Here is an 18,399-nt window from a genome sequence, read left to right as displayed (position 1 = left end):
TGTGCGTATGAGCACAGATGTGTAAGTGGGGTAAGATGGAGTGTGTTAGTGAATGTGACAAAGTGTGTAATTTGTGAAAGTGTGTTATGCTGAAAGGAAGGGGAGGCACAGACTAGTTGTTTGGGGCAATGATGGCACAGATAAGCGGTTTGGGGATGATGACATGTTGGGCCAAAGATGGGACACGGGACAATGCATGGAGGGCAAAGGCACAAGCTGTGTGCAAAGAGGGCACTGTGGGACATGTTACTTGGGCAATTTTTGCGCCAGGGCCCTGTTGGTTCTAGTAGTTTCTTGTTTTGCACTCACAGGACCTGGGAACCTTCCAGTCATTCAGTTGACCCGAACTCCTCTGTCTACCAGTGTTCTAGAGTGAAATGGGAGGCCATCTCTTTAGATCATGGCTCTTTATCTGTTGGAGTAAGGCTGTCATCAGTTAGTAGTGTGACTGCCCTCTGTATAAACGAATAATCACTGGTAGGATTGATATATGTATTCATGAAATAACTTTTCTATGCTTCTGACTTTGCAATTGTTATCTTCCCTGACCAGACATATTACAGAGCGTTTCTAAACAAGAAAGGGATCTGAAAGAGGGCTATCAGCCAGCAGCACTGGAGGGCAGAGACAGGAGCAGATCCAGATCCAGCATGAAAGAAGAACAAATGAGGGGTATTTAATGGCTATAGAGTGGACTATATGACACATTAAATGCTGATTTTCTAATTTAAAACTCATTTTGCTATAATTTATAATAATTTGAATGCATTATTGTAAGAATAGAACTGTTTTGTTTTCAGCACCATTTAAATGAACCCATGATTCAACATTCTGCAGAGTCAGAGCCCATCTGACACCCAGCATGACTCAGGCAGAAGTGAACCAACCTGAGTACCCACCCTGCTCCCGGCAAGTGTGAGGGCAGGGCTGGGGTGCGCAGGAGGCATAGGTGCCGGCGACTTCCAGTGCGCAGGAGGTATAGGGGCAATAGACTGCAGTGCGCAGGAGGTATAGGGGCAATAGACTGCAGTGCGCAGGAGGTATAGGGGCAATACACTGCAGTGCGCAGGAGGTATAGGGGCAATAGACTGCAGTGCGCAGGAGGTATAGGGGCAATACACTGCAGTGCGCAGGAGGTATAGGGGCAATACACTGCAGTGCGCAGGAGGTATAGGGGCAATACACTGCAGTGCGCAGGAGCTATAGGGGCAATACACTGCAGTGCGCCGGAGGTATAGGGGCAGAAGACAGGGTAACATGCAGCACTAATCAGCTCTCGCTTCCCGGTGCCCAGGATACACAGAGGACCCCCCAGCGCCAGGCAGCCACTCCTCCCCCACCTCCTCCCATTCCTTGGCTGTGGAAGAAGCTTCCACAGACTGCGGGTCAGCCCGGGCTTCCTTCTGTTCTGATCCCTGGCTGAGCTCGGCTCAGACCTGCCCTCCCTTCCCCTTTTACTGCAACTACCTCCTCCCCCAGCGGCTCCAGTGACTGCAGCCAGCAGCGCACAACTGCACACTTCTATACAAGATGGCGGGATCCCTTGTCGAAAGGGAGTCAATGGTAAGTCATACCGCGCACACCCAGCACATTGCGTGTAAATGGACCAGCACTGCTCCAGACACAAGGACTGTGTACCGGGAGGGATCCAATTAGTCGGGGTGTGAGCCGGCCTGTGTCCGCGCCAGGAGCCAGATCACGATCACGGAATACATGTCTCCGGCCGGCACATCTGTGTGATGTTTACGGTGTGTGCGTATGTGCGTGTATGTCATATAGGTATGTAGATCTCTACATGTATGTGCTCTGTACATATATACATGTTAGCCTGTGGAGTGTCAGCTATGCGAGCCGCTTAGTGCAAGCGGCACTGTATGTTAGCCTAGGTGTTCCAAGGGTTAACTCACGGAAGTAAAGGTTTATTCCTAAACCGAAAGACGTGTAGATGTCCGTACCGCTTCCCGGTGACTGCGCTGACCGGAGCTGGGAGCGCATCGCTGAACATGCGTATGTTACATAGTAAATACCCCCGGAGCCGGTGTATCAGCCATAAGGAGACCTTATATAAAGAAGCTTCATCCTCCCCAGCATCGGCACTCAGGGGCCATATAGTGAATGTCCCTGTATGGGAATGCATTGGAGATCTGTCAATAGATATTGTTCAATCCGAATCATGGATGCTTTGCTGTAATCCTATTGGGCCTAACTGAGTGTATGTGTATGTATGTGTGTATATATGCCTATCTATGTGTGTATGTATATATATATATATATATATATATATATATATATATATATATATATATATATATGGGTGCCTTAGAATTAGCTCGAGTATTCCTCACCTGTTAACTCTTATTCACAGGTGGAAAGCCTAGATCTGTTTTATGCATTTATTCTTCCTTTTAAGACACTATATGGGAATAGAAAATGTTACTAAAAGTGCCAAGTGTCCCACTTATCATGTGATATACGATTATGTCAGGACGTAATAAGATATTATAAACATTCTCCTTTGCACCCATAAGCTCTACGAACATGCTCCAGAACATGTGGTGTATGCAGGAATTACACTGCTTTGGAATGTTGTAAAGTCTGTTTTTGTCATGGCCTGTAAGAGGTTAACTGATCCTCTTGGAAATAATCCTGCGGATGAAAGAGTTAAGACACTGGAGGCACTTCGGGACTACATTAAAGCATAATTAATATCCATCTTAAATCCTAATCACTAAGTACATTTCGTTATTGTTTAGTGTAGAGCTCTCCTTTATTTATATAAATAGTATATACATACATACATATATATCATATTTATGTATAGTATTATTATTATTGTTATTATTATTATTATTATTATCTTGAACATTGGGCATCTTGAAAACAAGAGAAATATCAATGTATTTTTCATGGTAAAAATAGATTCAAAATAAAGGTATTTTTAGACAAAACAAAAAATGTACAAGGCAGACTTAACTATTTGAGCGCCAGAGCAGTGGGTAGCAATTTACAATACACAACTGGTGTTACGGGGTATATGGTTGGGGGCTGCCTCGAGCTGTCACTTTATAGAATAGTCAACCTATGGAAAAGTAAAACCAATGGAGTTTGTTTATTCCAAAATTATACATCTTGGCTGACAAATTAACAGAGTATATGTTGGTGCAGCAGAAAAATCTACTCTAATAATTGGTCGATTAAGAAAACAACTGGTTACTTAAAGTGGATCTGTAACACTTTAGTAAAAAAATAAATAAATTGTGTAATGTATATCGTATGTTTACAGGTTAATTACTATATATATATATATATATATATATATATATATATATATACATACACCAGTGTAAAGGTTACATGATCTCTATAGGTGGGGATTGGATTGAATTAGGCAGATTTTGTAAAGGTGATATGTCACAGCGCTACCATGTGATGTCATTAAAATACACTGATTGTAGCCATATTCCATCATCAGGGACACGTTGGTGAATACAGACACACTGTGATTTATCTTTTAACGTAAGGCAATGGATGTCAGGGTAATTGAAACATGCATGGGACACGCATATACGACAACGCCAAGGACATATTAAGGTTTGAGGCTTACTTACAGCAGGAAAAGTAGAGTAGATGGGCGAATATGTCTAATGTGCCATCAAATTCTACGTTTCTGTGCATAGGGCTGATGTGGCCGTCCTTGGATTTACTATATGACCTCATTGTCCTTATTGTAAGTTATCCTCCATGTGAATCACTGATTCCGTGTCATGTATGCGGTAGTTGTAGGATTGTTGTTTGGTTGTCAACAAAAAAGAAATTTGCCCTTTGATCAATATAGAGCAGTCACCTCTCCATAGAATGCCTCTGACTTTGTCGTGGTAATTCTAGTCGTGTACTAAGTATAGCGGCTGAGAGATCCAGCGCTGCATTAAGACGACGTGCCTTTAAAACTCCATACATAATCGAGTTCACACATAGCATGCGTTACGCTCATGCACAGTCTCACTTTTTCCGAAAGGATTATTTTTAACGCTCTGCAAATATAGCAGTTACCTTCTCCTTCTGGTGCTGGGTAAATGGAATAGTAATGTATAAGAGAAAGTACAGTATGGCGTCACTCAACGTTCCTATGAATTATTTGTTTCTAGATCCATAGGTCTGGGATTAGCACATTACTGTAACATTGGGGCACCATAATGACAAGTCATGCAGGCTGTGTGGTCTAGAAACAGTCTAATGCCCCAAGCAGCCTCACCAACCAAGAACGCATCTTAAATACCATACTTTGTGAGTGCTTTAGTATGCATTCTTTAAATTGTAAAAATAAGAACATACTTGACTTTGGGAGAAGCTGCAGCTCCAGAGCTGCAGTGGAATGGCAGAAAAGCACTCCCATTGGAATTTAAAGGAGTGTTCTCTGCATATAGGCAAAGCTTGTCGGAGCAGCGCTGGAGCTGATCGGCAGTAAGTATATCATGTGGCATGAGATGGGGGGCAAATGCATATGGGGGGGGGGATTCTGCAGAATACCAATATTCATTTGCAATGGGGTAACAAACAGAAATGTGGAAGGGTCATTAAAGTGCGTATCATGAAAGAGCCCCATTAAGCGGAACATGCCTTTACTTGGAGAGCAATAGAGTTCATTATCCAAGCCAACGGCACTGCAGCAAGCGGAGCTCCGAGACCAGCTGGGGAATGAGCCGTGTTGGAGGTCACTTTGACCCCGTTACTAGATCTTAATGTAAGGCTTATGTGCCAAGCTTTGTCCATACAATTCCCTTTCTGTAGTAGCTCGTGGCCCGGTGTGGGAGGTTAAACCTTGTCTTATTATTTCCTGACAGGTCAGTGTTAAAAAGACCATGTCCTATTTCTAACTTATTGTAAAGTCATTTGGTATAAAGTGTGTTTTGTTTGGTATTTTAGCAGCTGGATGGCAGGCGTTTGAGCAGCCCCTTAGGGTCTCCTGTGCAAGCCGAAGTTTACTTCCCACGCTTGGTAAGTTAATATTTTTATGTATAAAAGCATCTATCAAACAATATTATATTAGAATGGCTTTGGAATATGAAAAAGCTAAGTAAATCAATAAATAATAACACCAATTATTTAGATTACCAACAAGCACTGTAGATGGCGTCGTATTTTTGCCGGATATTAACTGAGGTCAACAAATCCAAGAACATCGGCTTTACCAATAGTTACTTGTAAGACACAAAGCCATGCTGGGATTCCAGTTGGAGATGTAAATGGCTCGTTTCCACTCTCCTTTATCCTTGGTAATAAGACACACCTTGATTGACATAGTTTGATGATGGGTACAGACTGTCACGAAGCTAAAGGTATACAACTGTATAGCCAATGGAGAATAATAAGAATACATATATGGGGTAGAATTGCGAAGCATATCATCATGGGAGAGCTGGTATGCTTTGTGTGTGTGTACAAGCACCCCCCTGTACATACACACACAAACACTCACAAACACATATACTCTCATGCACTCACATACAGATATCCTCTAGGTTTGGCACCTGTCGGTTGCCTTAATATTACTGCAGCAACACAACATCTTATTACGTGAAACCACTGAGATCTTGCCACCCAGAGTAGGCCAGCTCTGTGAAAAATGTTGGGTGGTCTGGGGGGGGGCAATTGCCAACCTGGGTCAGTCTGCCCCTAGCATAAGATGAGAGAAGCGAAAGTTACATAGGGTTTTAATGACTAGTTAATAAAAAAAATGTAAAGTAATCACTAATTTTACTTAACAAACATGCTTTCTAAAATACTATGTTTTCTTATTTAAAACAATTCTGTTTTTTTACATAATGTTTTCCTACAGATACATTTATATATATATATATTACGGTATATGTTCTCGCAGTACAGGCCTATCATACTGCCTTGTTATAAACAATAGAATGGCTCAGTCTTAGCCACCCAGACACGGACATTGTGACTAATGGAATGAAGAGTTTCATTGGACACAGAGGGCTTTGTTATTGCTCCACATGAGTGCTGTAAAAATTCCACGGCCTAGGACTGAGCGCAGATACGTGGAGCGAGCAGATTCTGAGCGACCAGGGGCTATTTAGTGAAGTGGTGCAATGTTTTTCGGGAGCTGCCAGCTGGCCCCGCTTGCGTGTAATGACTGCACACGTGGAATCCGGAGCCGAGGGTTTGGTTTGTCTGCCGTTATGCGCTGGGGTGTCTCGGGGTTTGTCAGAACGTAGACAGTCCACCCGCTTCGCACAGCTAAAGATAAACACATGCTTGGAGATAAGTCCCCTTGTTTAAACAATATGCCCAGTGACTAACTGGGGTGGAATATGAAAGGGCTATGTTATTATTGTAGTAGAATTGTCATTGCAACGCAGAAGGGCTGAATGGGCTAAAATATTTGATTGCACATATCGCATATTTAATACATATGTGTCTTAGTTTCAGGATAACTTTATGCCAATCCCATGCATGATTAAATTCCCCCACTGTATGAGCCTTTACCACTTCTGCTGGGTAGCTGTTCCATTAATTCACCACCTTCTCAGTAAAGTAAAACTTCCCTACATTACATCCAACCCTCTAGTTTTAGACTTTTTGTTGTAACATTTTTCCTTATTATTTCAACTTCTCAAGCAGGCCTTCGTTAAAGTGTCACCCTTATGTTATTTCCAGCGAAGTTTTTTTACGGAAATGTTCAGTTCATGAAAATGCTGAGATGAATACAGAGATTACCTTTTATTTGACGAAAACAAATTTCTCTATTTTCAAACCCAGGCTTTAGTAATTCAATGCTGTGGGGTATGTTGCCCCTTTATAATGTAATTATAATAATTTGGTGCAGACACAGTTGTAGATCTTTGTTAGGACAGTTCTTGAGATATCAGTAGGTTTATAATATGAATGAAATGCGCAATATGTAGACCAATTACATCTATCTTATTTACCAAAAGTGTATAATATATATATATATATATTTAGCTATCAATAATACGAATAATAACCCAGAACTGGAGAGTTTTATTTGTACATATGTGCATATGTTCAACAATGTCCGCTGGTGATACTTTTATATACTAAACTGCTTGGTTTAGATACTATTAATGTTAAACACGTTGTATATACATTGTATAGTATAACTGTACATAATACACACGTGTTTATACAGGTAAATACAAGTCAATTAAAATTGATAAATATATACAACCACTTTATTAACAGAAGCAAGAAATACACAGTGATCAATGTCCTGATTGATTTTGATGAGGCATGGGAATATGTTTCCCCCGTGTAACCAGTTCTCTTATATTTCTTTTCAGACGACTCCTTTCTGTGGGCAAATAAAAGGAGGAATGAGACCTGGGAAGAAAATCCTTATTATGGGCATTGTTGGCTTAAACCCAGAGAGGTGCGAAAATAGCCATATATATAAATATTACTGTCGGCGTATAGGAAGCAACCTAGCGTCATATTTATTGATAAATATAAGGCAGGACAGTGATAACTTTGTAGCCACTACTTTAGAAACCAATTATTTCTCTCTTACATAATTGTTTTTCTCTTATAAATGATAGATAAATGAATATCTTATTCTAATATATATATATATATATACACACACACACACCGGTATATATATTGTTTGTTTTTTCTTTTAAGTGCGTTCCTGGTCTGTTAGTCGGAATGCTGTTTGAAAGCCCTCCTTTATACCTTCTCATATGATTTAAAATTTTGGTTAACCACAGTTTCGAGATCAGACTGACATGCGGGGATTCAGAAGACCCACCAGCTGATGTGGCTATCGAGCTGAAAGCAGAATTTGGTGAGAAACAGCTGCTCCGGAACGCATGCGTGTCTGGGGAGTGGGGAGAAGAGGAGACAGCGATTCCCTATTTTCCCTTTATATCAGATCAGCCGTTCAGAGTAAGTGAACCAGTCGCAGTGTACCAGTACTGTGTTCTACACGAATCATAGAGACATTGTATAAATTGGGAGGAAGCGTTTTGCATGAGTATATGGCAGTAGAGAGAGGTGATTCTGGGGCAAACTGTGGTGGTCTTATCAGCACGTTGCTGCTGATTGGGCCATTTCATTGGTTGATGTGATGATAAGAACACTTGCAAAATGTTTCCCCTCCCTTGCCTGCTTCTGCTGATCCAGAAAGCATACTTAAGTACACCGATGTGCAATAGCATATGATAGGTCTCCTCTCAACTAGAGTTTAGCTTTCAATAAAATCAACGGACATTCAACTTGCATACTACGTCAGGAGCACTAGGCAGCCGTAAGAAGTGGACGCGTATTTACATGTCCCCAGCACATTTGGCCCTGGCGGCTAGGTTCCGACTGCAACAAAGCAAAGGCTTGGGAAGTGCAAAGAAATAGTTGGGGGGACGCCGCTTGGGCATACATTTTTTATATATAATAATTAACATTATCTAGTATTTGTTCAAATAGCAGTTGAATAACAGCAACTGTAATCTATACCTGTGCAATCATCAGAGACGGTGCTAAAAACATCTATAGACGAGCATTGCTGTGGCAAATAGTTTCTTAAGAAATGTTCTTTCCCAAGGGCAGAATTTGACTTCGAGAGCAGAGAAGCCGAGTAGAAGTCATACTTGCTCAGATTTTTTTAATTAACTGTTCTTTCCGTTAGCAAAAAAAAAAAATGAATATCATTTCTCAGTTCTTTTGCCTGTTTGCCGTATTTGAACTACAAAGTCTGCAATGTAAATTAAGATATTCCCTTGAAAATATGTATTAAGCCGTTATGCATACATTTAAAATATTTTACATGCATGCCTTGCATTATAATTGGAAAGTAACCACTAAACAGCCAATAAATATCAAAAAGGCAACATATCAAAAACAAGGGTAACCCGAAAATAATCTTTAAAAAATAAAATAAGAATTTCCAAAATAAGCAAGATTAACGAAGGATCATTAATGGTGTGTAAAGGTACCACTGGGATGGTGGGATTGCCGTGGAGGCTTCATCTCTTAAATAGAAAAGGTGTCTAAAGGGAGGTATATGTGCATAGGTTTGTTACATATATATATTAATATGTTGATATATGCATATGATGTTTCTCTGTTTGGTGTACTCATGTAGCACTGGCACTCCAGCAGAAGAAATCGAATATCATGTATTTTTGTAGGTCACTAGTACTCCTTGTATTGTCCTGTTTGGGTGTTTTTGAGACGTAGCATTAATTATTTTATTATTTATAATTTGATCCTTTATTATTTTTGCTTTTTTTGGAAATCTCCATCTTGGTTTGTAAGAATTGGAAAGAATTAGGCGTACCTGTTTGAAATGTCACTAGGGGTTCTGGAGAAAGCTGTGTACAGTTTTCAAGCTGTTTCTTTTTACCAAGTCACAAAGAGTTGGGTGTTATTAACAGGGATAGGTAAAGTGCCTGCATAATGACACCAGTGTACGTGGCAAGGTTTGCGAAGGTCCATAGAACATCATTAAAATGTCCACCACAGACCCCAGTAACAGTCCACCGTGAGAAATGTTGGCTCCGGCCCCTGGTTATTAATAAAGAGCATTGGTGGAGCAAAGTTTGGAAAGTGGTTTTACAAACCTTCACAACCAATAGGACAGTCCTAAGGAGTGCTCCATAATTATCCATTATTTATAATCCCCATCGTATCATCATACCCATGTCTGTGGGCAACACATCCAACCCTGTGGGCAATGACAACCCATCATTTTTGGGAATTGTTTTTGCTGTCTCAGCACTGTCTTAGTAATTAGCAGTTGGATGGGCTGAGGTTGCATGTCTCCTGGTATGTAGGAGAGGCGGTATTCTTGTGTACCCTCTGATGAATCCAAGTGATATATTTTTACCTGCTTTTGGGACAGGAAATTCAACAATGATATCATGATAAGGACCATAATAATGATAGTGGGCTATAGAGATTAGGTGTTTAAGCCAAATGTTTAAGCCACGTACAGAATACAGGGCAAGGAAGTTTAGCATTTGTCAGGTCCCAAAATTTCTGCCCTGCTAGATCTGACCTGTGTTTGGCCTCCCATTCCTTTATACTTGGGATAGAGAAATGCTAATAAGTATGTCCCTGTTCCACTAAACAGTGTTACATTTTTAGAAAAAAAATATCTGGCCCATGGAGCGGCTGCGTGTTTTCCTGGTTTATATAAGTATGCAAGCTCGTATTCTTCCAGCGATAAACATAGAAAACCCACAAGCCGTTTGGTTTGTTGAGAATGTTAGAAGTTGTGATTTAGAGAATTAAAGTACTGGTAGGGAGCAGGGTACACTAAATGGTTATGTATTATAACGAAAATGGCGCATTCGAGAGCGTAGTGCCCATGTACTGCACTGCCTAGGCATGGTAAAGGGCTCCTAATTTGTCATCAGTGTAAACTGATGTGTCACCCTTGTTCATATGCATGTAAATGCCTTTTGTTCTGGTAATATCTGTGAAAATATTTATTAATCTGTTCGAGCCGCACTGTTAACAAATATTGTGATAATATATGAAGATCCTGCATTAAACTTTTAAATACTGACTTGCAGAATGTGCTGCCCAATACTTAACATAGAAAAAGAATTTCAAGGCACAGCGATGCAAACAATGATTCATTCGCTGTACCTTGAGCTTAAGTTGAGGATTGAGTGTGAATTCAGTCGCTGAACTCATTCATTTAAGAACAGTAGCCATTATCATTTAACACATTAACACTAGAAGCGTGCTTGTACATGTACCCAATGCATTTCCCCTTTGCTGCTGGTTCAGCATTGGGCACAGAGATGAACTGTCCCTGCCTTTGGTGCCAATGCCATCTGGAGCAAGGGGGTGGCATATAGCTTCCATTCCTTGTGCTTCTGTTTGGAATATTATGGCTTCTTTTTTTTATTATTATTAAATAACATAGTAATAAGAAAAAATAAGCGGCCATGGCTGTTGCTTTAATGATCATTTTAAATTGAAGCATATCTAAAAATGTATGTTGTGGTATTGTGAGTATGTAAAACCAAGTAACAACCTTTTATTTCTGCAGTGAATACGTCTCACCGGGCAGCGCCAAGGCCCTACAGATAAAGGTTGTGTTGGTTTAACCAGGTTGCTGGTTTGCCTGTGTGGTGCTTTCCAAAAGATCAGCTCTTCTGCAGCATGACCAGTTAACCCTTTCTGTGCTGTACGGAAAATGTTCACACCACTTGTAAACACTAACATGTAACTGTAATATTGTTAATAATAATGTATTATGCATGGTGTGCGTGTATGTGTGTGTATATATACATACATTACATTACCTGGGGTTTAAAGTAATTCAGTTCAACATGTGAATTTGCATTCTGAGCAGGTAAACAAAAAGACTTTTAAGCCATTTTACAAAGATTAGGCACAATCATAATATCTCTGCGCCCTTAAGTGACATCGACATTTATCGTGATCAAAGCTGTAAGTGTAGATTTAGGGATTAAAGCTGTTAACAACAATGTCAGAGTAATCCTTGATCCTCTCTAAAGATATCAAATTCAATTAGGTTATAGGCCCCAAAATCACATAGAATCACATTTCATATATGAACAGAATTAGAAATGAGACTGTAGCTTCCTTGGTTGCATGTCAAACACTTTATTCAAGTCTATGGATTCTTTGCAACTTCTGGCTAACAATACACAAATCACTTACAGAACGTCCAATGTGCTTATTAACTTCACTCCCTCTGTTCTATCGATTCACTGTAAAATGCTTGTATTACCTTGGGGATCTGCTTGTATGAGCCATCAAAATGGGATTTATTCACTAAACCATGAGTTGCAGGTAAGTCGAGGTGAAGTATAAAGATTGCATCTCATCTGTTTAATTATGCATTTTCCTGGGATTTACCCAATGCATAGTTAAGTTGGTGGAATGGAATGTTTAGTGAATGAACCCCAGTATGTACAACCTATAAAAAGAGCCGTAGACTTTATAACTAATATTTATCTCTTTTATTATAGATAGAAATACTTTGCGAGCATCCCCGTTTCAGGCTATTTGTGGACGGACATCAACTTTTTGATTTTTACCATCGTGTTGAAGCATTATCAACTATTGACACCGTGAGGATCAGTGGAGATCTTCAGCTTACCAAACTTGGTTAATGTCCAACAAGGGTCTGAAGCCATTGTTGGACTCAGGGCAGCTACAACTATGCCAGGATATACAAGGAGTACAGTCCATGCCTCTACAATCAATGATCTTGTGTCAACTCCACAGAATTCTAAGCTGCCGGACAGTAGTCACAAGATGTTTCTTTTAAGGACAGTGGGGTACCACATTGATCAAATGAATAAAAAATGGTGGCCTACTTTTTTGACCTGGAGTAAAATCGCTTATGGTCTCCTCTGTTTGTAAAATATATTGGTGACCTTTTATTTAACTTGAATGAAACATTCATCCCAAATTCAGTGTTTGTATAAACAAAAAGTTGGTCACAACGATGTTTAAAATAGAGCAAAAAAATACTGAAGTATTGTCAAAAATGTCAATTTTAGAAATCTCTTTTTGGAATATATAATCCCTCTTCTGTCATTGGCCATAAAGGCTAATAATGTTGAACTGGTCTTTCAATGTCACCAACTACCTTCGGAGAGCCATGTTTGAAAGTCACCGCTGGAAAAAAAAAAAAAAAAGATTATAATGGACCTCTTATTCTCTATTTTGTGGTGGACCTTTTTGGTATTCATTTTCAGCAATTTTGTAAGCAAGGAGATCTGCATTCAAAGAAAAAAAAATCATCGTGTGAAAACATTGTTTCTGCACTGAAGTGATTTAGAATAGCACAATAATATATTTATATATGTTCAGGGTATACGCATAGAATGTAGTTCAGTTTTCTTTGCACACTGGTGTCTTCACTTTCTAACAGTTTCCACTATAGTTTAATAATCCACAGTAGCCAGCCTTAGGATAATAGGCCGTGTTTTTTAAGATTGAGATAAAACGTTGAACACTTTGAATGTACCAATGTGCTCTTGTGTTAACAATCATTTGTGAACATCTCATGTAAGATATTTATAGATATTTTGGATATACTTAGTCAGACGATTGATTCTGGGTATGGAGTATGATTCTTTTCATGCTTTTCACATCCTTTTTGTATCGACACACAGTTATTAAGACAATGCTGCCATTTTGTAACTTGTTAACAACTTTAGATCATTAGTTAAAAAAAATGACGTTAAAAAAATAAACAAAAAAGCTTTGAAAATGAATTGGATACATGTATGATTTCCATTAAATGTATAAATTATTGGTATTAAGTAACAGTAAATGTAAATGTGTAAAATTCTAGCTATTCCCTTTAACTCACACTGTACAGACTTTGATGATACAACTTGGATCATCCAGAGGGCCACCATGAAAGGTTCTGGTGACCATTGATGATCAATGAAGCCAACTTTCTAGAACAATCTTGTTTTTTGGGTTTTTTTACACATAACTAATACCTCAATGGACTATATTTTATGGTCTTCAACCATTTCACGTTTAGGGTACCCACACAATTTATATGTACAAGTAGCGCCTTTTTTGTATTTTGTCTTTCCATATATTTTTTAACCCCTACCTAACCCTGTCTAATAAATTATCTGCTAACTACCAGCACACTAACTACCCAATATACATTGAAAATTACATATAAAACAAATATGCTTTTTTCCTAAATAAAAAAAATGTTTTTCATCCTCTATGATCCCAAATCAGTGCAGGACAGTACCCAATAAAATAAATGGGGGTACACTATATGGACAAAGGTTTTGGGACACCTGACCGCTACAACAACAGGGACTTTGATGACATTGCATTCTAAGTACAGAGACATTGATACGTAGTTGGTCCTCCCATTGTAGATATAACAGCTTCCACTCTTCTGGGAAGGCTTTTGGAGAGTTTCTGTGAGAAATTTTGCCCACTCATCCAAATTTTTGAGGTCAGGCACCGATGTTGGACGAGAAGGTCTGGCTTGCAATCTCTGTTCCAGTTCACTCCAAAGTTGTTCGATGGGAACACTCATTTTATCTCAATGTGTAACAATAACGGTGCAGACTAGAGGGGCCATATGGTTCTTATCTGCCATCAAATTCTATGCTTCTACACCACAATTGTATAGTAGTAGGTGATCACAGATGAAGTGAAATATCAATTTAAAAGGCATCAACAATCAATAAACAAAACTGCCACCATACCAGTTTTTACGTATATTTCCATAAAATGAACAACGGAAGGTTCATACCAACACAACAAGGCATAAATGAAAATAAGTAAAAGCAGATACCCATCAGATGCCGCCGATACTTCAGTGATAAAAAGTCTCTTCTTAAGCAGAAGGGGAGCTTTTTTCCTTCAGAAAGACATTTTTTAAATGTTTGGGGGGATCTGATAGGTATCCGCCCTTCAGTTACTTATTTTCATTTTGATGTCTTTCAACTGCAGCATTTACATGGTTACCCTAAAAAGAATCTGCCATGCCCCCAAGGAAAATAAGCCCCAGTGTCAGGAAAAACTAGGCCCAAATGTTTTTCACGTACATGACCAAGATCAGTCAGTAAGCTTCTTCTTCTCTACTGTGCGTCTGTACTATCGATTTTTGTTCCTACAGGGATATATCCCCAGCCTCTCAAAAATGTTAAAAATCATGCAGCTGCAAATGTTGAAAAGTGATCTTGATGGTGTCAACAAACACGGGCCTGTTGGCAAGAGCATCCCACTGGTTGCCATGGGGATAGGACTGCTTGGAGTTATAGGGAGCAATTGTTACTTTGAGACCATTGTCTGGTAAAGTTGGAACATGGTAGAGATAACGTTTGTCTTTCTCAGGTGTCTCCCATGATACCCTAGGCAACAGTATGTGCCTTGGGGAAACAGGCATTTTGAAAAGTCAATGTAAAAGGCAATTCAGGGCCATGGCATACAGATGAGATACAGCCGTCCAACATGGCTTCCCTCATGGAGAAACTAGGCTTCCACGGTCTTTACTCATTTTCCAGTTTCTTTTCATTTTTAGTTGTGGCTTCTTAAGCCCCACATTTCCCTCTTCCTTCCCTTTCTTTCTCTCTCATTTGCTCTTTCACCTCTCTTGTTCTCTACCTCTCTGTCCTTGGTAAATCTTTAGAATAGTCAGTGTGTTGTGAGTATGCTAACTTATGAAATCAGCACATGCTAATTTTACGCACGCAAAAAAGAATCTGACATTTGAAAGTGGCAGGTGACGCCCAGAGTTCTTCAAATCTCGCCTTTATGCAAGAAGCCTGCATAGATTTCAAGAACACAGCTCTGTGTCGCAACATCTTAAGTGAAAGTTTCGACAACGCTACAAAATCTGCTGGCCTATGGCAGCCACGGAGGATTCAGACTGCTAAAGAGATGAGTAGCTCCCGTAATCTAAATTATAGAATTTCTTGATTTATAGAACAAAAAAAAAAAAACCATTACTTTCCTTTACGGAAAACTCAACGCATTGGAGATGATCCTCAGCCAGCTTATTAAAGGGGGAGATCTACGTATGGAGCAATCAGGATGGAAAGCAAAATAACGTTCCCATTAAGAGACCTTTCCCAAATTTGACCCACCGCTACCCAAACGCATGATAAGGTATATGATACGTGTCGCCTGAACATGGAACATGTAGAGATGGAGTTACCAGTCTTCATAGGAGCTTCTGTTGGAGATGGAATCCCATCACCTAGGACAGGGGTGTCCAACCTGCAGCCCTCCAGCTGCTGCAGGACTACATCTCCCATACTCCTTTGCCAGGTCCTTGGTTGAAAGAGCATTATGGGAGATGTAGTCTTGCAGAAGCGGGAGGGCCTAGGATGTGGCATCAGCGTTGATACCAACACCCAGTAAATATGAACGCGTGCTTCAACGTGGACACTATGGAAAGTTCTGATGTCAGTTCATACATTGTTGTGTTTTTGATCAAGACACCTTTGTGAGTTCTATTGTCTCATCCCACACAATCGACACAGAGAGTTACTGTTACTCCACACGGACCCCGGAACCGTGTAGCAAAGCACCCCAATACATACCGGTACCGCCAGTGCCGTCCGGGGCTCTGGAGTTCGCGCAGAACGAGGGAAGATATTTAGTCTCAGCCGTCAGTAATATTCTCAGAAAAAGCAACCTAGTTGTTCGGATTGAGATGAAATCATTAATACAGCGCTGTGACATCCCCGGCGCGGGTGCTGGCAGAAGGAAGGGTTTCAGACTGATGTCACCGATGCATACGGTAACGGCGGCGCGTGCGACGAGTAGTCCTGAAGGCTTCTTGTTGGGCGCTGCTCTGTGCTGCCTGAATGGGAAACACGACATCCCTGGCGAGGGTCCATAGGCCAAGGTTTGTAACGTAACAATAATACATGAGAGAGCGGCTAAGGATTATCCCCGGCCACAGATCGCTCCCACCGTCTCGCAAACATGAATACAGCGGAATGAAATGGTTATATGTAATGTAAAAGCAATGTGACCCAGCCGCCGCGGATAATCCAGGATGGAGCAAACTCGCTTTACAGCGTGCAGATCAAGGCCACGTTCTACAGATACTGTTAACACTTTGAGGAAACAAAGCGGTGGCTTTGATCCATGATACAAACCTGTTTATCCTTTCATAAGCATGTAAGTATGATTATATAAAGTGCGTTTTAGATATATGTGGTTTTTAGGATTGTATATAAATAAAAACAAACACTGATATAAAATAAAAAAAAACCCTTATATATATAAATATATATAGTGTGCTTTTTTTATATATGTAAATAGTGTTTTTTATTTATATATATTTGTTTTTTTAATGTATACATTTATGTGTTTTTATTTATTTATATGTATGTATATAAAATATATGTCATATCTTTCAAGACACACGTTTTTATTACATGAGCTTTTAGAAATCAACAAGCAAGCACCTTTGCTGTCGTGAAACAGAAGCCTCCTCCATCGCTTTGCTATTTGTAAGAGAGCTAAAATAAAATAAAAGTTAATTGTTAACAATATGAAATGAGTGAAAATAATGTATTTTCACCCATTTCTTAGGACAGCTTTAAAACATAACCCTATTTATTGCAGCTGAGCGATGCCCGCGCTCACCGATGTTACCCAGCTAGTTCATGCGCAACTGGAAGATTTTTTAGCGCTGAATCAAAGCAACAGAGAAATAATTATGACATGTAGATGAGAAATGAGAGTGTACACAAATGACATAAATAATACATGTATATACATGCAAACAAGTCATTTTCCAGCCTGTGAGTTACTACATCAAGCAGACAGGTCAAAGTCATGTTTTGTTTTCTTCTCCCTCCCCCCCACTATACATAATATGGTGTGGATTTTGTAAGCTTAGAAGGTGTCTCGTAATACAATCAGAAACCCTGTGGAAGTTATACACACTCAAAATGAATACATATTAATATATTAAAAACTATTAATATATTAACGCGATTTCCTTCAGATTTTGCTAGCCAGAAGAGCGGAAAGGCTCTATGTAACAGTCATGTAACGGAGATTACATATCAGACCGCTGCTTCTCCATAGCAGTGAAAGAGTTAAACGAAATGGGTAAAAACATAGTGGTGCAGAGTACAAAATATATATACTGTATTGGCTCAGATATAGGCCACCCCCGTATATAGGCCGCACCCTAAAAGTTTGGTGGTTTTTTAAAGAAAAAGTTTTTTTCTTTAAAAAAGCACCAAAAAAAACATGCTGCCACTCTGTCTCCCCCCCACCCGAGATATGCTGCCACTGTCCTCTCCCCACCCGAGATATGCTGCCACTGTCCTCTCCCCCCCCAAGATATGCTGCCACTGTCCTCTCCCCCCCCGAGATATGCTGCCACTGTCCTCTCCCCCCCCCGAGATATGCTGCCACTGTCCTCTCCCCCCCCCCGAGATATGCTGCCACTGTCCTCTCCCCCCCCGAGATATGCTGCCACTGTCCTCTCCCCCCCCGAGATATGCTGCCACTGTCCTCTCCCCCCCCCCCGAGATATGCTGCCACTGTCCTCTCCCCCCCCCCGAGATATGCTGCCACTGTCCTCCTCCTCCTCCTCCCCCCCCCCCAAGATATGCTGCCACGACTTACCAAAGGAGACTCCCGAGTGGCTTGCGGGGCCGGCGGGGGACATCTACGCAATACGCGTATACAACTTCCGGTGCCGGCACTCAGCTGATGTGCCGGCACCGGAAGTTGTAAACGCGTATTGCGTAGGTGTCCCCCGCTGGCCCCACAAGACACCCGGGAGTCTGCTCTGGTAAGTCTTGGGGGCAGAGGTAAAACGCATCGTGCGGACGGTCACCGGCTGCGGCGAAGCGGGTAAACAACCTCCGCAGCCGGTGACCATCCGCACGATACGCTTAGACAACCTCCCGTGCCGGCACC

The 18,399-nt window shown here is 40.6% G+C and overlaps 1 protein-coding gene across 2 annotated transcripts; it reads left to right on the top strand.

Annotated features, from left to right (window-relative positions):
* Positions 1-1,530: 1,530 nt before the first annotated feature.
* LOC149303249 (galectin-related protein-like) lies at positions 1,531-12,122 on the top strand. Of its 2 annotated transcripts, none has more exons than XM_089481621.1 (5): positions 1,531-1,563; positions 4,924-4,995; positions 7,314-7,402; positions 7,740-7,917; positions 11,979-12,122. In XM_089481621.1, the coding sequence occupies exons 1-5, from the start codon at positions 1,531-1,533 to the stop codon at positions 12,120-12,122; spliced, it is 516 nt and encodes a 171-aa protein (XP_089337747.1). The 2 variants fall into 2 exon arrangements, with proteins under 2 accessions (XP_089337747.1, XP_089337746.1); XM_089481620.1 differs by having other exon boundaries at positions 1,531-1,575; positions 4,927-4,995.
* The last annotated feature ends 6,277 nt before the right edge of the window (positions 12,123-18,399 follow it).

The sequence above is a fragment of the Sceloporus occidentalis genome, unplaced genomic scaffold (assembly GCF_023333645.1).
Source record: "Sceloporus occidentalis isolate IW3139 unplaced genomic scaffold, rSceOcc1.0.p SCAF_15, whole genome shotgun sequence".
Classification (NCBI taxonomy): domain Eukaryota; kingdom Metazoa; phylum Chordata; class Lepidosauria; order Squamata; family Phrynosomatidae; genus Sceloporus; species Sceloporus occidentalis.
This window is presented reverse-complemented; position numbering and strand designations above follow the sequence as displayed.

What these genes read in the sequence shown, in the direction of transcription:
- LOC149303249 (XM_089481620.1), top strand. Translation starts at nt 1,531, where the DNA reads ATGGCGGGATCCCTTGTCGAAAGGGAGTCAATGGTAAGTCATACC. An exon ending in AGTCAATGGTAAGTCATACC is followed by an intron (nt 1,576 to 4,926) that starts GCGCACACCCAG and finishes GTATTTTAGCAG; the next exon opens with CTGGATGGCAGGCGTTTGAG. An exon ending in TATCAGATCAGCCGTTCAGA is followed by an intron (nt 7,918 to 11,978) that starts GTAAGTGAACCA and finishes CTTTTATTATAG; the next exon opens with ATAGAAATACTTTGCGAGCA.